The 25,903-nt window shown below is 36.5% G+C and overlaps 1 protein-coding gene across 2 annotated transcripts in view; it reads left to right on the top strand.

The window, feature by feature from the left end:
- The window catches only part of ABCB7 (ATP binding cassette subfamily B member 7), a 153,778-nt gene that overhangs the window by 60,367 nt on the left and 67,508 nt on the right, over nt 1-25,903 (top strand). For both annotated transcript variants that reach the window (XR_014292530.1, XM_082610430.1), the window contains exon 4: nt 5,604-5,723. Coding sequence is in view for 1 of the 2 variants with exons in the window: in XM_082610430.1 (XP_082466556.1) it covers nt 5,604-5,723 (120 nt within the window). In the remaining variant the exon portion in view is untranslated. The remainder of the gene's footprint in view (nt 1-5,603; nt 5,724-25,903) is intronic.

Genomic DNA, 25,903 nt, shown 5'->3' with positions numbered 1-25,903 from the left:
CATGGTTGTTAGCTATAGGTATTCACTTAGAGTACTTATGACTATGAGCAACTGCATCTTTCCCTCAGGTCATGCTGTTGAATTGAGCAGTGCTGCATATAAGCAGTACAGTTTGTGGCTTTCCAGTTATACACTATTGGGTCAGGTACTTCCAGTGTTACTTTCGTGTTTGTTTTAGGCCTACTGTGCTGTTTCAGTTCCCTGTGTACAAGTAGATATTCCTTTCATTATTTTTTCTTACCTGCCCAGCCTCATAAAGCTTATTAAGCTATATATTAATACCAAATAAATAAATATTTAAAAATCCGTGTAAAGTTGTGATGACTTAATAAATCAAGCATTTAGGTGTTCCTCCTGGAACTTGTCCTCATGTGTTTAAGAATAGTTAATTCATTAATTGAATAAATATTTATTGGGCATTGTTTCTAGTATCAATCAAGTTTCTTCTCTGGTACCTGCTGTTTTCTTTTTGTCCAGCTTGTTTTCACTTACTTTCATCTCTTCTATGACAGCTCTCTGATGTCTCCAAACCTTTTCTTCCAAACTCATTTCTAGGGGAAAAAAAATTCAGTACAGTTTTGTTATCATTCAGAGATCTTAGTGAGCCAATTTGAATTCCTTCTTTTGTTACTCTTGTGTTTTTATTCTGAATCTAATTGCTTTCCTTTATTATGGCTAGCTAATTCCAGTATATAGTTGAGACCTTTCTAAAAACTTTTATTCCTCATACTAACGTAGTAGTAGTTTTACAGTGTAATGGGGCTTAAAATATCAGTCTCATGGTTTGAACTTGAGGCTATCTAGCTACAGCAAGAAGGCCACATTGTATATGATAGCAGAGGAGGAAAGTAGATTGACTCCTACTTTTACAGGCTTTTTAATATTTCTGTAGTGTTCATTTTAGAGGACTTTTGTTATCATGATGTAGTAATCACAGTTATGTTTTTAAAACAACTTCTAAATTCTGTGTACTGTGAAAATTATAAAAGTTAAAGAATTTCATAAAATTTCATATTTTCTGTTTATGTGTAAGCAAGGCTTAAAGAAAAACTACTATGATATCAACTGTTGATTACTTCAGGAATTTTGACCCTTGAGAAAGGACTTTCTTTTCTTAAATCATTGGGTTTTTCCCCCCTATACTATAATATAATTACTCCTTACATAGTGTGTTTTCAAATAATTCAATTTCTTGTCATCCTCCTTGATCATTTCCTACATTTCTCACCTTTTCTTTAAGAATGTGATCTTAAAATGGTGTATATGCTATTTGTATTGCTTAGCCTGAAATGGAAAGATGAGTTGATGTGAAGATGATATCTGATTCAGTCTCAAGCTGCAACTGGTCTCTTTTCAGCTTTAGATAAGTCTTTTGTCTTTCAGGATTACCATTGGGTGTCCATTATGAATTAACTGTGGTGATTTTGAAAGGGGGTATATTATCTTTGAGGATCTGTATTGAGGCCTTCAATTTTACTTTACTCTTGTGCAGCAGGCATAAGTTGGTTTAAAATACTTTAAAAATGTGCCTCAGCCTCTGAAATGCCTCTTGATTTGGCCTGCTCTTTAAAAAAGACGTTGTTTTTCAAACTTTGTAGTTTATCTAAACTATAACTGAAAGACATGTACTTTACAGACTAATGGACTCATAATGCATGATTACACAACTTTAGAACCCATTTTGTTAAATGAGGTGGTGACATTTTATGCACTATTAAGCCAACTAGAATAATTTTCTTGCTCTTAGCCATAACTTCTCTGTGTCCTTATTGAAGAAATATTGGGGTGTGTTGTAGAAGGTTTTTGACAAGAGAGAGTGTTTCTAAAGATATGTGGAAACAGGGCCTTTTTGCTATTATTCCATCAAGAAAAATAAGACAGACGAAACTTGTGAAGTGGGGAAGTAGTTGAAATGTCGCAGTTTGTGTTATAACATATCAAATTATATTTGTTTAGCATTAGTTCAATTGGAAAAGTGAATTTTAAAATTACAGCTTTATTCCCTTTTTAAAGATACCCTACCAGTTATGAGAGCTCATATGTGTGAGTGTATGTGTGTATAAAATAAAGCATTAAGAGCTATACTTTCAGCATTTCATGTTTTTGCAATCCAGTGTATTTAAAGCAGCTCAAGAAGGTAGTCCTGTTTTCAGTACAATATGAACAGTTTTATTTCTGTTACTGTTGACTCAATAAACTGAATAAAAGAGACTAGAAAATAGTTTGCTGGGCCTTGGATGGAATAGCTATAATATAAAAGCTACCCTGTATAATATAATGTGTTGTCCTGGGTTACTTATATGTTGACAGTTTCCCCCCATTCTTTGCTGTGCAAATCTACTTGAAATTGTCTAACTTTTCCCCCCAAAATAAATTAAATTTTCTTCTTATTTTATGTGAACTACAGAAAACAAGAAAGCAAAAAGAATATAAAAAATCATCAATGATTCCATCTATTCACAGCTACTGATGTTAACACTTTGGGGGTATTGCTTTCCAGATCCATTTGTATGCATGTGTAAACTCATACACACATAACTTTTTTTTCGACAAAAAATGTTTTGTACTCTGCTTTTTTCACTTAACATGTTTCTGTGTCACTGCATATATTTCTGAATGGCTATATTTTGCTGTATGCATTCACTGTAACTTGTTTACATGATTCTAAACCCAATTTTTAGCCTAAACCCAATTTTTCCCCTATTAAAACAGCGTGGGAATAAACATCCTTATGGCTAAATTTTTCATCCCTTTATTCAATAAATATTCGTTATTCGTTGAGTACCTTTACTGTGTGTCAGCCATTGTGTTTGGTATTGGGTTACAACAGTGAGCACAAAACACAAAGTTACTACTCATGTGGAACTTAAATTCTAGCAGGAGAGCAGTTGTTAATCAGATAATCACATTGTTGAATATGTAGTTTATAACTGAAATGGATTCTCTGAAAGAAAAGGAATACTGTTCTGTGATAGAATATAGCCAAGGATCCTGACTGGGTTTAGGGAAGACCTCATTGAGGAAGTGCTGCTTGAGCTGGCAGTTAACTAATTGGAAGAAGTTGAGGGCAGGTTGGTGTTTCAGAGAGAGAGATTATTCCAGACAAAGTGAAAGGTATTGTGCAAAGGCCTTGTGGCAGGAGGGATTATAGTCTATTTGAGGAGCTGAAAGAAAGGTAGTGTGGCATGAACACTGAAAGCAGTAGTGTAAGACATGACTAGAGAGGAAGCTAGGGGCCAGGGCAAGCAGAGCCTCATAAGCCATGCTATGGACTTTGATCTTTATCCTAAGAGTGATAGGATGCCATTGAAGGGTTTTTCTGTTTGTTTGTTTGTTTACTTCAATTTATATTTTTATTAATTAAAATTGTATTAATTTTTTAAAAGGTAACACACTCACATGGTTCAAAATTCAAAAGGAACAAAAGGATACAGAATTTAAAAAAAAATCTTCCCCCTACCCTGTTCCCCTTCCCAGAGGCAAACATTATTACCAGTTTCTTTGGTATCTTTCCAGAGATGATCTTTGAATATAAAAACAAATATTTGGGAGTGCCCATCTCTTAACAGTTTCACCATAACAAAGCATTATCTTTGCTAATCTGATTGGATAAAAAATATATCAGAGTCGTTTTAATTTGCATTTTTTATTTTTATGAGTAAAGTTGAGTATCTTTTTATATTCAGAGCCATGTGTATATATATATATATATATATATATATATATATATATTAGCAATGCTTTATTTTATTTTATTTTTTTATTTTATTTTTATTTTTTTTTGCGGTACGCGGGCCTCTCACTGTTGTGGCCTCTCCCACTGCAGAGCACAGGCTCCGGACGCGCAGGCTCAGCGGCCGTGGCTCACGGGCCAAGCCGCTCCGTGGCATGTGGGATCTTCCCGGACCGGGGCACGAACCCGTGTCCCCTGCATCGACAGGCGGACTCTCAACCACTGCGCCACCAGGGAAGCCCGATGCTTTATTTTTATTTTTACTTTTTTTGAATTTTATTTATTTTTTTATCCAACAGGTTCTTATTATCTATTTTATGCATATTATATACATTGAAGGATTTTAAACTGAGTAATATCTGATTGCAGGCTGAACTAATTGGACCAGGAGCAGAGCAGATGCAAGGAGATCAGTTAGGAGATTGTTGCAGTGGTTTATGTGAGAAAGATGATAGCTTGGATTACGTTTGTGGTGGAAACAGAAAGAAGTAGACAAATTCAGGAGATTTTTAGGAAGTAAAATTGATTCAACTTGGAGAATATTCATATATTTATTTAAAGCATTAAGTTCCCAGAAGTGGAATTCTCAACACAAAGGGCAGAATTATTTTAAAAGCTTATGGCAGATATCAAATTGCTTTCCAGAAGGATTATTTCAGTGCACTCTCCCATTAGCAGTGCATTAGAGTACCTATTTCCATATACCTTCACCAACAATGAGCATTAACTTTCTTCTTATTTTTTAATACCTTTTACAGAAATTGATTAGATACTTCAATTTTTAAAATACATTTATTTATTTATTTAATTTATTTTTGGCTGCACTGGGTCTTCATTGCTGCACGCGGGCTTTTCTCTAGTTGCAGTGAGCGGAGGCTACTCTTCGTTGTGATGCGTGGGCTTATTGCTGTGGCTTCTCTTGTTGCGGAGCATGGGCTCTAGGCACGTGGCTTCAGCAGTTGTGGCTTGCGGGCTCTAGAGTGAAGGCTCAGTAGTTGTGGCACACAGGCTTAGTTGCTCTGTGGCATCTTGGATCTTCCCGGACCAGGGCTCGAACCCGTGTCTCCTGCATGGGCAGGCGGACTCTCAACCACTGCACCACCAGGGAAGCCCAGATACTTCAATTTTTTAAATGGGGATTATTTCACCAACTAAAATAATATAGTAGTTTGGGAATGTGTGTATATATTCTTATTTTGGCTTTGGAAAGTATAGGTTTCATTCTTAATATTCTGTTTCTAAAAGCTGAAACTAAAACAGAAAGATTTAATGGGAATGTTGCCTCAGGAACTTGGGAAAAAGAAAAATGTAGATTTAATTTAAGTCAGATTAAGTATGACTGGAAAGTTATGTTTTTGTTGAAATTTTTGATAACCCAGCTTCTGTTCTACATAGTCAATGCCAAGACTCATACTTTCCTAAACACTGTATTGTAACTGTGCTCTGTCATGAGGTTGGACATAGGGTTCCAAAATATCTTACATAACCATACTGATAGAGGCCAAATGTATGTAAAGATTTTGACCACAAAGATGGAAATATGGAAATGTTTCTTAAATTTTATGTAATATTTTGATAGCTTAATAGATAAGAAATAAATGTATAGATTACTTCAAATAAATGTACGGGTAACTTTTTGACAATATGAGGATGGCTATAGCTGAAAGTAAGAAATTTAGAGAAATAAGTAGCTTTTAAAAACTATTGAAATAGTTTGAGTTTAAAAGATATTGACCTTAGATTCAGAATAAAAGTTATGTTTGTAATGTTTTCATATTTTCCTCAAATATTTACATAATTCTATACTATTGAACTATATTTATTTTTGAAATGACATGTTACTCACTGCTTTTGTTCTCTCTTTCAACAGTTAAAAGATGTTGATACTCAGAAAATCATAAAAGCAATGCTGTCTTATGTGTGGCCCAGAGACAGGCCAGATCTACGAGCTAGGGTTGCCATTTCCTTGGGATTTTTGGGTGGAGCAAAGGTAAGAATAAGAGAAATTATGTATTGTTTGTTGCTATAACTAGGAAATACTATGACATTTTCTGGTAAAGAAACTTAGGCTGATATAAGTCACTTTGGGGAGTACTGTCAACATTTAGGGCCCTCGTTTATGTAACTCTCCTATGCAGTCAGCAGAAATTATATGATAATGCCTGATTTATCTATGTATCAGACTTATAACAGCCTCAACCTAATGGAATTCTTCCTGAAACCAGTGTAAGATACAGGATCTTGGGTTGTAACAAAGCATAAGGAACTTGTAAAAGAAGCTCCTCAGAGTCCTGTTGGCTTTTATTTAATACATATTTCTGGTAAGCTTAGTTTTCAGTTCCTAGTAAATTGAAAAGAGGATGAAGACATTTTAGGTACATTAATAATCATAAGTGGTAAACAGCAGTGTGACATGAAGGGAAAAATAAAACAGGAAAACTTAAAAAAAAACAAAAGCCAAAAAGCTGGGCATTTTGGTACATTCAGTATAGGGACCCTCTACATCTTAGCAGCCTCCTCAGTTCATCACTATACTGTAACGCATTTTAATAAGGCAAAGTTATGATAATGACTCTGGGCTTTCAAGAAGAACTCCTTTCAATTTATTCAGATTTTAAAGTCAGTGAATTCTATTATCTTTAGGTACAATATACAGTCATAGTACGTATTATAGTCTCAAGTCAGCCTTCCTGGGCTCTGCCTCTTACTAACCTTGTAACCTTGGGTAAATTGCTTACTCTCCGTTCCTTGGTTTCCCAATTTGTAAAATAAGGTAAAATAGGGTTGTCATAAGAATTAAATAAATTAACATATAAAAGACTTAGAACAGTACCTGGCACATAGTAAAACACTATATACGTGTTAAAATAAAAATAGATTTGGATTTCCATCAGAAATATAGTAAAAAAAATGTCTGTTCAAAAGTATAAATGAGATTTGGCTATAATTTGGTTATCATTCTATGTATAAGGGTTAATACATTGTTTTAGAACCCAGGTCTTATCACTTATTTCTTCTCTGTCTCCTGTGTGTTCCCTTTTATTTACTCATTCTTTACCCTATCCTAAAAATATTTACTGAGAACTTGTCATACAAGTATGGTTCTTGGCCCTGCAGGGTATTCAAATATGAATAAAGCACATTTTTTTCTCAAATTATAAGGATAAGACAAGTTTTACTTATTGTCATAATACAACATAGGTCATAAATGATTGAAAAGAAGTACCATTCAAGTATTGGAGGGCTTCAAAGGAAAGAACCACCAATATGGGGAGTCAGGAAAGGTTTCACAGAGGAGGTGATGTCTGAGATAGGCCTGGATTGATGAGTAGGATTGTTACAGGTATAGGAATAACATGGACAAGATGAGAGAGATCATATAGTGTGAGTGGAGAAGTGAGTAGTCCAGTTTTGCTCTAATGAGGAGATAATGTTTCAGAGGAATTAGAAGTAATCTTGGAAAGGTAAATAGAATTCCTACTGTGAAATACCTTAACTGTAAAACTGTAAAATTTATTTAATCATGTTGGAAGTAGGAACCTCTATTTTGAGTAGAAGAGTAATAACGTTAGAGCTGTACTTTAGGGAATTAATTTGACTGTTGTATAAGATGAATTAGGGTGGTGAGAGACCTAAAGTAGGGATACCATTCATTCATTTTCATTTCATGCATTCATTCAGCAAACACTTACCAGCCAGTTAGGAGGCTAATGTAGATGAGAAGTAATAGTAGTTTGTACTGGAGCGGATGATAGAGATGGTAATATGGAGAGAAGAGATGCCAGGGATATTGTGAATTAAGGGAGGTAGAATCAACAAGACTTAACAATGGATGAGATATTAAAAGTAAAAAAAAGAATAGGATTCAAAGATGATGCCAAGGATGAGAGAATGATAATGCCTTTAACAGAAGTAGGTAGTAAGTCAGGAAGTCTTGTTTGGGAAGATGAAAATTTTGGTTTTGGGCATGTTAAGTTTGAGGTGCCAGTGGAACATCAAGTGGCTCATAATACAAAATGCAAGACAAGCTCAGGAAGGAGCCCAGGGCTAGAGATATTGAGGTGATAGTTGAAACAATGCAAATTAGTGAGTTCATCAAAGAAAAGAACAGAAATAGACGACAACTGCAGACGTCACTTGTGATAAATGTGTTCCTGTAGGGAAGTAAATAATAGTGGGAAAAGGGAAGGCATGATTAGAGAGTAAAACCAAAATAATTCAGTCAGACTCCATCTATTTTCTTGTCTCCTTTCTCATCTATGGGCTCTGGTGAGTACTCTCCCAGTGAACTTCCGTGGGAGAGAATTTAAATGAAGATTCTGAGCAACAAACCAAGAATCCATACTTTATTCTCTTTGTCAAGCCGAAAAGAGAGAACTGTATTACAAGTCTAATTTTGTTAGCTAATGTTGAAAATTTTTAACTCATATTCATATTTAGAACAGTATTGGTTGCTGAATTGTCTTTTACCTACAAATTACTGAAGGATAAAGATTTTTCTGAGCTCCTGTTCAAGGCAGAATTAGCAAATTGCCCTTTATTCCTTCATGTGATTGTAAATACCTTGCTGACAAGTTAAAGGCAGATAGTTTTCTGGACTTTCTTTTGAATTGAAGATAGCAGATTAGAAGATGACCAAGCTAGTCAAAGGGAGGAGTCCTAAGTACTGACATTTGTTTTAGACTTTGTTTTTAGAGTGAATTTCAATCCTTCAAAATGTAAATTTTTGTTGCTTGGTGAGAGGTCGATATCAGGTATAAAATGCAGACCAAGTTAACATCCATAAGGACTGAAATATTTTCAGAAGGCTAATATTTGATTCTCCTGTCAACAAATGCTGAGCACCCATAGAATGTAAAGTGCTGTACTAATCTGATATAAACTGATTACAAGTAAACAGAAATTAATATAGAGAAATAAGTTTTCCAAATGTATGTTTGATTTCTTTTGGATCAGGAAAAGGAGGAAATTGCCAGGTGTTATGATGCATGCTGGTACTTTTGGAGCATATATATTAAAAGTTTTCTTTCACTAGGTAGGAACTACACCATAGAGCAACTTTAGGAATGTAGAGCATAGTAGTAGCATTTAACCATTCCTAACACCATTTGTTCAGCTTCTATACTGTCCTCAGTTTAAAAATAATCACTCTCCCAAATCTTTAAAACCGAGTCATTATTTATTTATTTATTTAACACCTTTATTGGAGTATAATTGATTTACAGTGTTATGTTAGTTACCGCTGTATAACAAAGTGCATCAGCTATATGTATACATGTATGCCCATATCCCCTCCCTCTTGTGTCTCCCTCCCACCCTCCCTATCCCAGCCCTCTAGATGGATACAAAGCACCTAGCTGATCTCTCTGTGCTATGCGGCTGCTTCCTGCTAACTAGTTGTTTTACATTTGGTAGTGTATATATGTCCATGCCACTCTCTCACTTCTACCCAGCTTACCCTTCCCCCTCCCCATGTCCTCAAGTCCTTTCTCTACGTCTGCGTCTTTATTCCTGTCCTGCCCCTAGGTTCTTCACAACCTTTTTTTTTTAGATTCCATATATATGTGTTAGCATAACGGTATTTGTTTTTCTCTTTCTGACTTACTTCACTCTGTATGACAGTCTCTAGGTCCATCCACCTCACTACAAATAACTCAATTTCATTTCATTTATGGCTGAGTAATATTCCATTGTATATATGTGCCACTTCTTCTTTATCCATTCATCTGTTGATGGACACTTAGGTTGGTTCCATGTCCTGGCTATTGTAAATAGAGGTGCAGTGAACATTGTGGTGCAGGACTCTTTTTGAATTATGGTTTTCTCAGGGTATATGCCCAGTAGTGGGATTGCTGGGTCGTATGCTAGTTCTATTTTTACTTTCTTAAGGAATCTCCATACTGTTCTCCATAGTGGCTGTATCAATTCACATTCCCACCAACAGGGCAAGAGGGTTCCCTTTTCTCCACACACTCTCCAGCATTAATTGTTTATAGATTTTTTGATGATGGCCGTTCTGACTGGTGTGAGGTGATACCTCATTGTAGTTTTGATTTGCATTTCTCTAATAATCAACGATGTTGAGCATCCTTTCATGTGTTTGTTGGCAATCTGTATACCTTCTTTGGAGAAATGTCAGTTTACGTCTTCTGCCCATTTTTGGTTTGGATTGTTTGTTTTTTTGATATTGAGCTGAATGAGCTGCTTCTATATTTTGGAGATTAATCTTCTGTCAGTTACTTTGTTTGCAAATGTTTTCTGCCTTTCTGAGGGTTCTCTTTTCCTTTGCTTATGGTTTCCATTGCTGTGCAAAAGCTTTTAGATTTCATTAGGTTTATTTTTGTTTTTATTTCCCTTTCTCTAGGAGGTGGGTCGAAAAGGATCTTGCTGTGATTTATGTCATAGAGTGTTCTGCCTGTGTTTTCCTCTAAGAGTTTGATAGTGTCTGGCCTTACATTTAGGTCTTTAATCCATTTTGAGTTTATTTTTGTGTATGGTGTTAGGGAGTGTTCTAATTTCATTTCTTTACATGTAGCTGTGCAGTTTTCCCAGCACCACTTATCGAAGAGGCTGTCTTTTCTCCATTGTATATTCCTGCCTCCTTTCTCAAAGATAAGGGGACCATATGTGCATGGGTTTATCTCTGGCCTTTCTATCCTGTTCCATTGATCTATATTTCTGTTTTTGTTCCAGTACCATACTCCCTTGATTACGGTAGCTTTATAGTATAGTCTGAAGACAGGGAGCCTGATTCCTCCAGCTCCATTTATCTTTCTCAAGATTGCTTTGGCTATTCAGGGTATTTCGTGTTTCTGTGCAAATTGTGAAATTTTTTGTTCTAGGTCTGTAAAAACTGCCATTGGTAGTTCGATAGGGATTGCGTTGAATCTGTAGATTGCTTTGGGTAGTATATTCATTTCCACAGTGTTGCTTCTTCCAATCCAAGAACATGGTATATCTCTCCATCTATTTGTATCATCTTCTCAGTGTCTTATAGTTTTCTGCATACAGGTCTTTTGTCTCCTTGGGTACGTGTATTACTAGGTATTTTATTCTTTTTGTTGCAGTGGTAAATGGGAGTGCTTCCTTAATTTCTCTTTCAGATTTTTCATCATTAGTGTATAGGAATACAAGAGATTTCTGTGCATTAACTTTGTATCTTGCTACTTTACCAAATTCATTGATTAGCTCTAGTAGTTTTCTGGTAGCATCTTTAGGATTCTCTACGTACAGTTTCATGTCATCTACAAACAGTGACAGTTTTACTTCTTCTTTTCTGATTTGGATTCCTTTTATTTCTTTTTCTTCTCTGATTGCTGTGGCTAAGGCTTCCAAAACTATGTTGAATAATAGTGGTGAGAGTGGGCAACTTTGTCTCGTTCCTGATCTTAGTGGAAATGGTTTCACTTTTTCACAATTGAGAACAATGCTAGCTGTGGGTTTGTCATATGTGGCCCTTATTATGTAGAGATAAGTTCCCTCTACGCCTACTTTCTGGCGTGTTTTTGTCATAAATAGGTGTTGAATTTTATCAAAAGCTTTTTCTGCATCCGTTGAGATGATCATATGAATTTTATCCTTCAGTTTGTCAATATGGTTTATCACTTTGCCTAATTTGCGTATATTGAAAAATCCTTGCATTCCTGGGATCAACCCCACTTGATCATTGTGTATGATCCTTTTAATGTGCTGTTGGATTCTGTTTCCTAGTATTTTGTTGAGGATTTTTGCATCTATGTTCGTCAGTGATATTGACCTGTAGTTTTCATTTTCTTGTGACATCTTTGTTGGTTTTGGTATCAGGGTGATGGTGGCCTCATAGAATGAGTTTGGGAGTGTTCCTCCCTCTGCTATATTTTGGAAGAGTTTGAGAAGGATAGGTGTTAGCTCTTCTCTAAATGTTTGATAGAATTCGCCTGTGAAGCCATCTGGTCATGGGCTTTTGTTTGTTGGAAGATTTTAAATCACAGTTTCAGTTTCAGTGCTTGTGATTGGTCTGTTCATATTTTCTGTTTCTTCCTGTTTCAGTCTCGGAAGGTTGTGCTTTTCTAAGAATTTGTCCATTTCTTCCAGGTTGTCCATTTTATTGGTGTAGAGTTGCTTGTAGTAATCTCTCATGATCCTTTGTATTTCTGCAGTGTCAGTTGTTACTTCTCCATTTTCATTTTTAATTCTACTGATTTGAGTCTTCTCCCTTTATTTCTTCATGAGTCTGGCTAATGGTTTATCAATTTTGCTTATCTTCTCAAAGAACCAGCTTTTAGTTTTATTGATCTTTGCTATCATTTCCTTCATTTCTTTTTCATTTATTTCTTTTCTGTTCTTTATGATTTCTTTCTTTCTGCTGACTTTGGGGTTTTATTATTCTTCTTTCTCTAATTGCTTTAGGTGTAAGGTTAGGTTATTTATTTGAGATGTTTCCTGTTTCTTAAGGTAGGATTGTATTGCTATAAACTTCCCTCTTAGAACTGCTTTTGCTGCATCTCATAGATTTTGGGTCATCGTGTCTCCATTGTCATTTGTTTCTAGGTATTTTCTGATTTCATGTTTGATTTCTTCACTGATCTCTTGGTTATTTAGTAGTGTATTGTTTTGCCTCCATGTGTTTGTATTTTTTACAGACTTTTTCCTTTAATTGATATCTAGTTCCATGTTGTTGTGGTCGAAAAGATGCTCAATACGATTTCAATTTTATTAAATTTACCAAGGCTTGATTTGTGACCCAAGATATGATCTATCCCGGACGATGTTCCATGAGCACTTAAGAAGAAAGTGTGTTCCACTCTTTTTGGATGGAATGTCCTGTAAATATGTTAAGTCCATCTTATTTAATGTATCATTTAAAGCTTGTGTTTCCTTACTGATTTTCCTTTTGGATGATCTGTCCATTGGTGAAAGTGGGGTGTTAAAGTCCCCTACTATGATTGTGTTACTGTCGATTTCCCCTTTTATGGCTGTTAGCATTTGCCTTATGTATTGAGGTGCTCCTGTGTTGGGTGCATAGACATTTACAATTGTTATATCTTGTTCCTGGCTCGATCCCTTGATCATTATATAGTGTCCTTCTTTGTCTCTTGTAATAATCTTTATTTTACAGTCCTATATTGTCTGATATGAGAATTGCTACTCCAGCTTTCTTTTGATTACCATTTGCATGGAATATCTTTTTCCATCCCCTAACTTTCAGTCTGTATGTGTCCCTAGGTCTGAAGTGGGTCTCTTGTACACAGCATATATACAGGGATTGTTTTTATATCCATTGAACCAGTCTGTATCTTTTGGTTGGAGCATTTAACCCATTTACGTCTAAGATAGTTATCAATATGTATGTTTCTATTACCATTTTCTTAATTGTTTTGAGTTTGTTATTGTAGGCCTTTTCCTTCTCTTGTGTTTCCTGCCTAGAGAAGTTCTCTTAGCATTTGTTGTAAAGCTGGTTTGGTGGTGCTGAATTCTCTTAGCTTTTGCTTGTCTGTAAAGGTTTTAATTTCTCCGTCGAATCTGAATGAGATCCTTGCTGGGTAGAGTAATCTTGGTTGTAGGTTTTTCCCCTTTCATCACTTAAAATGTGTCCTGCCAGTCCCTTCTGGCTTGCAGAGTTTCTGCTGAAAGATCAGCTGTTAACCTTATTGGGGGTTCCCTTGTGTTTGTTGCTTTTCCCTTGGTGCTTTTAATATTTTTTCCTTGTATTTAATTTTTGATTGTTGGATTAATATATGTGTCTTAGCATGTTTCTCCTTGATTTTTTCCTGTATGAGACTCTCTGTACTTCCTGGACTTCATTGACTATTTCCTTTCCCATATTAGGGATGTTTTCAACTATAATCTCTTCAAATATTTTCTCAGTCCCTTTTTTTTCTATTTTTCTTCTGGTACCCCTATAGTTCGAATGTTGTTGCTTTTGATCTTGTTCCAGAGGTCTCTGAGAGTGTCTTCAATTCTTTTCATTCTTTTGTCTTTATTATGCTCTTCAGTAGTTATTTCCACTATTTTATCTTCCAGGTCACTTATCCGTTCTTCTGCCTCAGTTCTTCTGCTATTGATTCCTTCTAGAGAATTTTTTATTTCATTTATTGTGATGTTCATCATTGCTTGTTTGCTCTTTAGTTCTTCTAGGTCCTTGTTAAACGTTTCTTGTATTGTCTCCATTGTATTTCCAGGATTTTGGATCATCTTTACTATCATTGCTCTGAAGTCTTTTTCAGGTAGACTGCCTATTTCCTCTTCATTTGATTGCTCTGGTGGGTTTTTACCTTGCTCCTTCATCTGCTGTATGCTTGTTTGTCTTCTCATTTTGTTTAACTTACTGTGTTTGGGGTCTCCTTTTCGTAGGCTGTAGATTTGTAGGTCACGTTGTTTTTGGTGTCTGCCCCCAGTGGCTAAGGTTGGTTCAGTGGGTTGTGTAGGCTTCCTGCTGGAGGGGACTGGTGCCTGTGTTCTGGTGGATGCAACTGGATATTGTCTTCCTGGTGGGCAGGACCGCATCTGGTGGTGTGGTTTGGGGTGTCTGTGAACTTACTATGATTTCATGCAGCCTCTCTCCTGATGGGTGGGTTTGTGTTCCTGTCTTGCTAGTTGTTTGGCATAGTGTGTCCAGCACTGGTCCTTTCTGGTCTTTGAGTGGAGCTGGGTCTTAGCATTGAGATGGAGATCTCTGGGAGATCTTTCGCCATTTGATATTTTGTGCGGCTGGGAAGTCTCTTATGGACCAGTGTCCTGAACTCGGCTCTTCCACCTCAGTGGGTCAGGCCTGACACCTGGCTGGAGCACCAAGACCCTGTCAGCCACACGGCTGAGAAGAAAAGGGAGAAGGAAGGAAGGGAGGGAGGCAGGCAGGGAGTGAGGGAGGAAGGAAGGAGGGAAACAATAAAGTTATTAAAATTTTAAAAAATTATTAAAAATAAAAAAGTTCTTAAAAAACAGAAAGAAAGAAGAGAGCAACCAAACCAAAAAACAAATCCACCAATGATAACAAGTGCTAAAAACTATAGAAAAAAAAAATGGACAGACAGAACCCTAGGACAAATTGTAAAAGCAAAGCTATTCAGACAATATCACATAAAGAAGCATACACATACACACTCACAAAAAGAGAAAAAGGAAAAATACATATATACGTTAAACAAAAAAGGGAAGAGAACAACCAAATCAATAAACAAATCTATCAATAATAATAAGCTCTAAACTAAAATAAGCATAAAACATTAAACAGATGCAGAAAACTCCAACTCTACAGTTGCTCCCAAAGTCCACCACCTCAATTTTGGGATTATTCGTTGTCTATTCAGGTGTTCCACAGATGCAGGGTACATCAAGTTGATTGTGGAGATTTAATCTGCTACTTCTGAGGCTACTCGGAGAAATTTCCATTTCTCTTCTTTGTTAGCACAGCTCCTGGGGCTCCGCTTTGGAATTGGCCCCACCTCTGCATGTAGGTCACCTGAGGGCATCTGTTCCCTGCCCAGACAGGATGGGCTTAAAGTAGCAGCATATTTGGGGGCTGTGGCTCACTCATGGTGGGGGGAGGGAGGGGTATGCAATGCGGGGTGAGTCTGTGGCAGCAGAGGCTGGCATGATGTTGCAACAGCCTGAGGTGCACCGTGTGTTCTCCTGGAGAAGTTGTCCCTGGATCACGGGACCCTGGCAGTGGTGGGCTGCACAGGCTCCCAGGAGGGGAGGTGTGGATAGTGACCTGTTCTTGCCCACAGGCTCCTTGGTGGCTGCAGCAGCAGCCTTAGCGTTTCATGCCCGTCTCTGGTGTCCACGCTGGTATCACGGCTCGCACCCGTCTCTGGAGCTCGTTTAGGCGTTGCTCTGAATCCTCCCTCCTCACGCACCCTGAAACAATTGTCTCTTGCCTCTTAGGCAGGTCCAGGCTTTTTCTCTGACGCCCTACTGGCTAGCTGTGGCATACTACCCGCCTTCAGGCTGTGTTCACGCAGCCAACCCCAGTCCTCTCCCTGGGATCTGACCTTGAATGCTGAAGCTTTAGCTCCCAGCCCCTGCCCGCCCCGGCAGGTGAGCAGACAGGCCTCTCAGGCTGGTGAGTGCTGGTCGGCACCCATCCTCTGTGCGGGAATCTCTGCTTTGCCCCCTGCAGCCCTGTTGCTGCGTTCTCCTTCGTGGCTCCAAAGCTTCCACCCCGCCACCCCCGTCTCTGCTAGTGAAGGGGCTTCCTAGTGTGTGGAATCCTTTCCTCCTTCATAGCTCCCTGCCAGATGTGCAGGTCCTATCCCTATTCTTTTGTCTCTTTTTTCTCTTTTCTTTTGCCCTACCCAGGTACCTGGGGGAGTTTCTTGCCTTTTGGGAAGTTTGAGGTTTTCTGCCAGTGTTCAGTAGGTGTTTTGTAGGAGTTGTTCCACATGCAGATGTATTTTTGATGTATCTGTTGGGAGGAAGGTGATCACGTCTTACTCCTTAGCCATCGTGAAGTGTGAGTCCCTTATGTATTCTTGAGTAGTACTGCAGGTGTGATTTATCATTAGTGTGCATTAGATGCATTGTTAGCCCTTTCATTCCTTGGCTTCCTATTTTTTTCCTCAACCTGATTACATGCTTTGGCATATAAGCACTTTGATCCAATCTATGCCCCTTTATACTCAGATCTTCCCTATCTCCTCCACATACTTCTTGGAACTTTAGGGCAGGGTTCAGGAACCTTTTCTGCTCTAATTGAATGCCACCCAGCCATCTTAGCAGTGTGTGGTGGTTTCATAACAAGGCCTAAAGCATCCATGAAGGATAAGGAAGACAGAAAGAGAGAAATGTTTGGTGAGTAGAAGGAAAAGGGAGGATTTCATGGTTAACATACGGGACCACAGCATACCATCTGCTTGCTTATTTGCTTTTTAATGTTCTTTTGATTCTGAGATTCTTAATGCTGTCATTGCCTCTTACAAAGATTTTTAAGATTAACTGTATTATATAGAGATATCTTGCAGCCCAGAGGAGGCCAAGAGGATGGATTGGTATTTCTTCTATCCAAGTTACAGCAATTCTCTTTTAGTACTGTAGAGTTCTGTATGAGGTACAGTTTAGTGGTTCTATTGCCACAAGAGACACAGAGGTAGAGATAGAATACTCTTTGCCTTCATTCCTTAAATCCCTACAGATTTTATGCAGTACCTTTTCTCATCATCCACATACATCATAGGAGTATCACATCATCATTAATCTCTTCTAAGGATTTAAAAAATTTCAGTCTTTCTATTAGTATATTACACTTAATATGTAATATAAGGATTTAAGGAAAATATAAAACACATTTACTGAAATCATCTTATTTTATAAAATAAATGTTTTAATATTGTAAAAAAGTTTACTCATATTCTCTAACCACTACCGTCTTGGAAACCACTTAGTTGACAGAGAAGTTGGGGGCACAGAAAATTAAATATCAAGTACAAAAAGATAGTCTCACTAATCTGTTAGAAATGAAAATAAGCTACTTTAAAATTATAAAATAATTTCAGGGGAGAGTGTGATTTATAAAAATATTATCAATACCTAAGGGCACTAATCTCATTCATGAGGGTTCTGCCCTCATGACCTACTCACCTCCTAAAGGCCCTGCCTCCAAATACCATCATCCTGGGGGTTAGAATTCAACATATGAATTTGGTAGGGGGAAACAAACATTCAGACCATAGTAATATGTACTAAACAAACATTTGTTGACTGACTGTTAGGTATAAGGTACTGTGCTTAGGCAGCTGGGAATACAAAAATGAATAAAATGTGGGCCTTGCCCTCCTGGAGTTGCTGTGTACTGAAGGAGAAGAGTATACAAATAATGATAAAATATATGTATATATAACATAAACACCCAAAGGGAGTCACAAATGAAGCTATAGGGGTGTTCCAAGAATTAGGCATTTAGGGAAGGCTTCATGGAGGAGCTAGAGTTTTTCAGTAACTACTCTCTTCAAAAGATTAATGCACTTTTTGCTTAACTTTGATACTTTAAAATTTTCTGGAAAACATTTTTAAAAGTAAAACAATGCTAACAGTGCTACCTGAAGCCTTTATTTAAGTTGATAAGTGTGATTTACACCCTGGAGTATTTCTTTAATTAAAAGACTTTATATTTTAGAGAATTTTTAGAATTTACAGAAAAATTGAGCTGTAAGTACAGAGAGATCCTATATATCCCTGCTCCCAAAGCCCCCCCACTAAACTTCTTCTTTTACTGACATCTTGCATTAGTGTAGTACATTTGTTACAATTGATGAACCGAGTATAAAAAAATACATTATTCTTATTAACTAAGTTCATAGTGTACATTAGGATTCCATTCTTTGTGTTGTATTTACATGGTTTGGGGGAAATGCATAATGTGAGATACCACCACTAAAGTATCATACAGAATAGTTTTACTGCCCTGAAAATCCAAGGCATTCCACCTATTCATCTCTCTCTCCATCCTCCTGAATCCCTGATAACCACTGATCATTTTGCTGTCTCTGTAGTTTTACTTTCTCCAGAAAGTTGGAATCATATAGTATGTAGCCCTTTCAGACTGGTTTCTTTCACTTAGGAATATGCATTTCTGGGTCATTTGTGTCTTTCTTTTTATTTGATAGTTCATTTCTTTTTATTGCTGAAAAATATTTCACTGTATGGAGGTACCATAGTGTGTTTATCCACTCTCTCTTTGAAAGATATCTTGGTTGCTTCTAAATTTTGGCAATTATAAATAAAGCTGCAATAAACATTTGTGTACAGGATTTTGTGTGACATAAGTTTTCAGCTCATTTGGGTAATTACCAAGGATTGCAATTGCTAGATTATGTAGTAAGACTATGTTTAATTTTGTGAGAAACTGCCGTACTGTCTTCCAAACTGGCTGTACCATTCTGCATTCCCACTGGCAACGAAGTTTCTGTTCTTCCATATCCTTGTCAACCATTTTAATACGTGCATAATGGTATCTCATTTTTGTTGTGATTTGAAATTGCCTAGTGACACATGGTATGGAGCATCTTTTCATATGCTTATTGGCATCTGTATATCCATCTTGGTGAAATGTCTGTCAGGTCTTTTGCCGATTTTTTATTTGCGTTGTTCATTTTCTTATTGTTGAATTTTAAGAGTTCTCTGCATATTTTGAATACCAGTTCTTTATCAGATAGATGTTTTACAGATATTTTTACTCGATCTGTGGCTTGCATTTTCCTTCTCTTTACAGTGTCTTTCACAGAACAGAAGTTACAGATTTTAATGAAGTCCAACTTATCAGTGTTCATGGATTGTGCCTTTAATGTTGTTATCTCATGTCATTGGCAAACCAGTGGTCACCTAGATTTTCCTTTATGTTATCTTCTAGAAGTTTTATAGTTTTTTGTTTACATTTAGGTCTGTAATCAATTTGGAGTCAATTTTTGCAAGTGTAAGTAAGGTCACTGTCTAGATTCTTTCTTCTTTTCTCTTCTTTTCTCTTCTTTTCTTTTCTTTTCTTTTCTTTCCTTCCCTTCCTCCCTCCCTCCCCTCCTCTCCTCTTCTCTCCTCTCCTCTCCCTCTCCTCTCCCTCTCCTCTCCTCTCCTCTCCTCTCCCTCTCCTCTCCCTCTCCTCTCCCTCTCACATTCAGTTATTTCAGCACCATTTTTTGAAAAGACTACCCTTTCCCCACTGGGCTGCCTTTGCTCCTTTGTCAAAGATCAGTTAACTATATTTGTATGTATTTGTCTATTTCTGGACTCTCTGTTCTATTCCATGGATCTATTTGTCCATTCTTTTCCCAATACCACAGTGTTTTGATTACTGTAACTTTATGATAAGTCTTGATGTCAAATAGTATCAGCCCGTCAGCATTGTTTTTGTCTTCAATATTGTGTTGGATATTCTGGATCTTTTGTTTTTCTATATAAAATTTAGAATCACTTTGCCCCTATCTACCAAATTACTAGCTAGGATTTTGATTGGGACTGAATTGAATATATAGATCAAGTTTGACATCTTGACAATATTGGGTCATCCTATCCATGAACATGGACTATCTCTCTGTTCATTTAATTCTTAGATTTCTTTTATCTATCAAAGTTTTATAGTTTTCCTCATGTAGATCTTGTACATGTTTTGTTAGATGTATACATAATTTTTTGGTACTAATTTCAATGGTGTTATATGTTTAATTTCAAATTGCATATTGTTCATTGGAGGTACATAGGAAAGTGATTGACTTCTGTATATTAGCTATGTACCTTGCAACCATGTAACATGCAACCTTGCTAGAGTTGCTTATTAGTTTCAGGAGGTTTTTTATTATTGATTCTTTTGGATTTTCTACATGGATAATCATATCATCTGCAAAGATGGTTTTATTTCTTCCTTCCCAACATGTATACCTTTTATTTCCTTTTCTTGTCTTATTGTATTAGCTAAGGACTTCCAGTACCATGTTGAACAGGAGCAGTAAGACAGGACGTCCTTGCCTTGTTCCCAGTCTTAGGGGTAAAAGCATCTACTTTCTCATCATTAAGTATGTTGTTAGCTATAGGTTTTCTTGTAGATGTTTTAATCAAGTTGAGGGAGTTCTCCTCTATTCCTACTTTGCTTAGAGTTTCTTTTATCATGAATAGATGTTGGATTTTTCAAGTGCTTTTTTTGCATCTATTGATAAAATATCCTATTTTTTCTTTAGCCTGTTGATGTGATCAATTACATTAATTGGTTTTTCAATGTTGGACCAGCCATGCATACCTGGAATAAATCCCACTTGGTCATATTATATAATTATTTTTATACATTATTGGATTTGATTTGCTAATATTTTGGTGAGAATTTTTGGTCTATGTTCATGAGAGATAGTGGTCTATAATTTTCCTTTCTTGTGGTGTCTTTGTCTGGTTTTGGTACTAAGGTAATGCTGGGCTCATAGAATGAGTTAAGAAATGTTCCCTCTATCTCTGTTTTTACCAATTGTATAAGTACTTTATCCAGTTTTCTATTCTCCTTGTTTTGCCTTGCTAATCAGATCTCCCTTTAGTGCTCTTGTTCTTTCTTTCTCTCCTTCTGATCTTTTAGGGACCAGAGAGGTAATTAAACAAAGAAACAAAATTCCCTTTTACCTCTTCACATATATTGGACCCTTCTGAGCAGTACTAGTTACAGAGCCCTTAATTATCAGAGGCTGCTGTAAAAGAGATAAATTATTGAGAAATTTAGATATTAAAAGTTCTGAAAGAATTGTGTTCTTCAGGTGAGATAGACAATACTTTTATGACCAGGAAGGGAAAAGTCATTTTAAAATCTGGAATTTGAGACCCTCAGCAAACTGACCATGTTTTGGCATCATATAGATACAGCATACTTTTGACTGTTCTTTATGGTGATTTTACTTTTTCCTTGACTCTGTTCTTCAATCAGTGTCCCAAATTGTACATTTGCATGTTAAAATTAAATGAATTCAATTCCCTAATGGTATACCAGTTTCTGTGAAAATTAAAGAGTTTAGCAGATTATTTATATATGTGATTTAAACTTTTTCATCTGTGAAAGAAAAAGGTTTTGTGAGAATAAGTCCCTTTATTTCTTTTGTACTTAAATTAATGGGTACAATGCAGTTATAGATGAAACATACCATTTGTCACATGGTTATAATCTAGTAAAAATAACCAGTTTCTCAATTTTGAAAGGAAAGGGGGTATGAAACTTCATATTGAGTCACTTTTTATTGAAATACACTATCATCTAGCTTTATTTTTAGACATTTCCAGCCACTAGGGGAGGTAGATGGGATGTGACCTGTGATACTGGCTTTATTTTTAATATACATGCAATAAAATGTACTTTTTTGATATACAGTTCTATAATTTTTAACACATGTGTATATTTGTAAAATTACTGTCACAGTCAGGATGACACAGAAAAGTGCTATTGCCCCAGAAATCTCCTTTGTGTAACCCGTTTGTAGATATACCCTCTCCAGGCCCCTAACTGCTAGGTATCATTCATTTGTCCTCTATCACTATAGCTTTGTCATTTTGAGAATACCATATAAATGGAGTCATATAATATATAAACTTTTGAGCTGGCTTCTCTAATTCAACATAATGCCTTTGTCATTCATCCAAGTCATTGACTCTATCAGTTATTCTTTTTTATTAATGAGCAGTATTCCATAGTATGGATGTACTAGAGTTTGTTTATCCATTTACCCACTTATGGACATGTGGTTTCTTTCCACCCTTTGGCAGTTATAACTAGAGTTGCTATAAACACACGAGTACAGGTTTTTGTGTGAATCTGAGTTTTCATTTCTCTAGGATAAATACCTAGGAGTGGAATTGCTGGGTCACGGTAAGTGTATTTTTAACTCTATAAGAAACTGCCAAATTATTTTCCAAAGTGGCTGTTTTTGTCTGCCACCACCAATATATGAGAGTTTCAGTTGCTTCATTTCTCTTACTATACTTGGTATCATCAGGCATATCGTGGTATCTTGTGGTTTTAATATACTTTGCATGTGCTTTGGTGCCATCCATACATCCACTTTGGTAAAGTTTCTGTTCAAGTGTTTTGTCCATTTTTTATTTGGGCTGTTGTTTCGACTGTTGAGTTTAGTGAGTTATTTATATATTCTGTATGAGACCTTTCTCAGATATATAATTTGCAAATATTTTCTCCCGGTCTGTAGCTTGTTTCTCTTTCTCTAATATTTTTTTGGGGGGTGTGGGGGCGTTGCGTCAGGTCTTAGTTGCAGCACGCAGGCTCTTCGTTGCAGCACGTGGGCTTCTTTCTAGTTGTGGCACACGGGCTCCTGAACACGTGGGCTCTGTAGTTTGTGGCATGCAGGCTCAGTAGTTTTGGCGTGTGGGCTTAGTTGCTCTGTGACATGTGGGATATTAGTTCCCTGATCAGGGATTGAACCCGCTTCCCCAAAATTGGAAAGCGGATTCTTAACCACTGGTCCACCAGGGAAGTCCTTGTAGCTTGTTTTTAATTCCCTTAATAGTGTCTTATATAGAATAAAAGTTTTAAATTTTGATATGTTTCAGTTCATCATTTTTTTTCTTTATGGATTATGCTTTATTATGTCTAAGAACTGTTTGCCTAACTCAAGGTCATCAAGATTTTCTCCTATGTTTTCTTCTAAAAGTTATTTTTTTACCTTTTACATTTAGGTCCATGCTCCATTTTGCATTAATTCTTGTATCCAGTTTAAATGAAGGTTCATTGTTTTGTCCAGTTGTTCCTGCATGAAGGCTCTCCTCTCCTCATTGAATTTTCTTTGTTTCCTATTGCTGCTGTAACAACTTATAAATTTAATAGCTTAGACAACACAAATTTATTATCTTATATTTCTGAGGGTTAGACGTCCAAAATTAGGTTTCACTGGATCAAAATAAAGGCATTTAGCAGGACTGTGCTGCCTCCAGAGGCTCTTGGGAGAGGATCAATTTCCTTGCCTTTTCCAGCTTTTTCTAGATGTCACCTGCATTTTTGGCTCAAGGCCCCTTCCTCCATCTTAAAGCCGGCAGCATCTTCAATCTTCTTGATTTTGACTTTTGGCTTCTGTAGTCATATCTTTTTTCTTTACTTTGACTCTCCTACTTCCCTCTTATAAGGACTCTTGATTATATTCAGCCCACCCAGATAATCCAGGATACTCTCCCCAGCTCACATTCTTCAGTTTAATCACATCTTCAAAGTCCATTTTGCCATGTAAGGTATCATCTTCACAGGTTCCGGATATTAGTACATGGAGATGTTTAGGGAGCCATGATTCTCAGATAGATAGATAGTGGAATGTCATCCTTTTCTGGACTCTGCTGTGTTTCTTTGATCTATGTGTCTCTCCATTCATCACCACCACACTGTCTTCATTATTGTAGCTTTATAGTAAGTCTTAAAGACAGGTAGTATGATTCTTCCAATTTCTTTTTCCAAAATTGTTTGGCTATTCTAGTTTCTTTGCTTTTCCATAGTTTTAGAATAATCTTGTCTGTAGCTACAAAGAAGCCAGATGGGATATTTAAATGGATTTTTATTAAATCTCTAGACCAGTTTGGGGAGAATTGGTGTCCCTATTACGTTGATTCTTGTAGTTGATGAACACAGTATATCTCTCCATTTATTTATATCTTCTATGATTTATTTCATATGCATTTGTAGCTTTCAGCATTCAGACACTGTACATCTTTGATTAGATCAGTGGTTCCCAATCAGGGGTGATTTTGCCCTTAAGGGGACATTTGGCAGTAACTAGAGACATTTTTATTGGTCACAATTGTGTGGGGATGGGGAGTGCTACTAGCTTGTGGTCGGTAGAGGTTAGGGACACTACTAAACATCCTAAAGTACACAGAACAGCCCCTCCCATAAGAAAGAATTATCTAAACCAAAATGTCAGTAGTGCTGAAGGTTGAGAAACCCTGGGTTAGATTTAACTTAAGGATTTATTTTTGTGGGGAGGGGTGTTGTAATTTTTTTTAATTTTTGGTTTCTAGTTGTTCATTGCTTGTATATTGATACATTAATAATTGTTCATTTGTATTGCTCATTATAATATATTGATAATTGTATTAATAATTATTGATATATTTGGAGTTTGGTATAGCAATTTATTATCTGCTAGTTGCCTCTTTATTTTGTTGCATTGTTTCACTTTTCCTGCTATCTTTTGCATTATTTGAACAGGTTTTACTATCCCATTTTAATTTATCATGCCTTTCGGTCAATCTCTTTGTATAATTTTTTAGTAGTTGCTCTAGGAATTACAATATTCATACTTAACTTTTCACAGTCTACTTAGAATCAATACTTTATCACTTCAAGTAGAATGTAAAAACCTTCCTGCCCTCTAAGTCCTTTTACCTTCCCTCTTTATGTTTACAAGTCATCTTACATATTACATCTACATACATTGAAAACCCCGTCAGTCAGTGTTCTAAATTTTGCTTTTAAACATCAAACATATTTTAAAGAACTTAAGAGAAGAATATGCTACTATATTTGCATAGATATTTACCATTTCTGTTGCTTTTCCTTCATTGCTAATATTCCAGGATTCATTCTGCTTCTATTTCCCAAGTGTATGAAGAATTTCCTTTAGCAGTTCTTTTAGAGCAGGTCTGCTGGTGATTAATTCTTATTAGTTTTCTTTAATCTGAGAATGTCTTGATACTCCTTTCATTTCTGAAGGCTAATTTTGCTGGTTATAGGATTCTAGGTTAACAGTTCTTTTCTTTTACCACTTGAAAAATGTTGTGCCACTTCCTGCTAGCTTCCCTGGAAATATACTGTCTTCAAATTGTTTTTCCCTTATACTTAATGTATTAGTTGTATCTAGCTCTTTTAAGATTTTTTTCCTTGTCTTTAGCTGTCAGAAATTTAATCATGATGTGTCTTGGTGTGGATTTCTTTGACTTTATCCCTATTTGGGGTTGCTCAGCTTCTTGAATTCTTGGGTTTGTCTTTACCAAAATAGAGGATTTTTTAATTTCTTTGAATACTTTTTCCAGTTTCACACTTCTATTCTTCTGGCACTCTGAAGAGGAATATTGGATCTTTTGTTATGGTCCCATAGGTTCCTGAGTCTTGTTTACTGTTTTTTTTTTAAGTCTGTTTTCTCTCTCGTTCATATTGAGTACTTTCTATTGTTCTGTCTTCAAGTTTACTGATTCTTTCCTTTGTCCTCCCCATTCTGCCATGGATCCCATTCACTCAAGTTTTTTTTAACTTCAGCTATATTTTTCAGTTTCAGATTTTTCATTTGTTTCTTCTTTTATGTCCTCTCTTTATTTGCTGAGACCTTCTATTTTTGTTGATTTAAGCATGTTCATAAATGCTCCTTGAAGCACTTTTATGATAGCTACTCTGAAATTCTTGTCAGATAGTTCTAACACTTGTGTCTATTTATTGTATTTTCTTATTCAAGTTGATATCTTAGTCATTCTTGGGATGATGAGTGATTTTTGATTGAAACCTGGACATTTGGGGTATTATGTTATGAGACTCTGGATCTTACTTAAATCTTCTGTTTAGCAGGCCTCTTGTGGCACTGCTCCAGTGGGGATGCCTCATTACTGCAAGTGCAGGTGAAAGTCCAGGTTCTTACCTTGGCCTCCATTTATTCCTGGGGAAAGGGACTCCTTACAACTGCTAGGTGGGGAAGGAGTTCAGGCACCTCAGAAGATGAAAGACAAGTGATGGACTAGGAGAAAATATTT

The sequence above is a fragment of the Mesoplodon mirus genome (assembly GCF_964341445.2).
Source record: "Mesoplodon mirus genome assembly, chromosome: X".
NCBI classification, from domain to species: domain Eukaryota; kingdom Metazoa; phylum Chordata; class Mammalia; order Artiodactyla; family Ziphiidae; genus Mesoplodon; species Mesoplodon mirus.
This window is presented reverse-complemented; position numbering and strand designations above follow the sequence as displayed.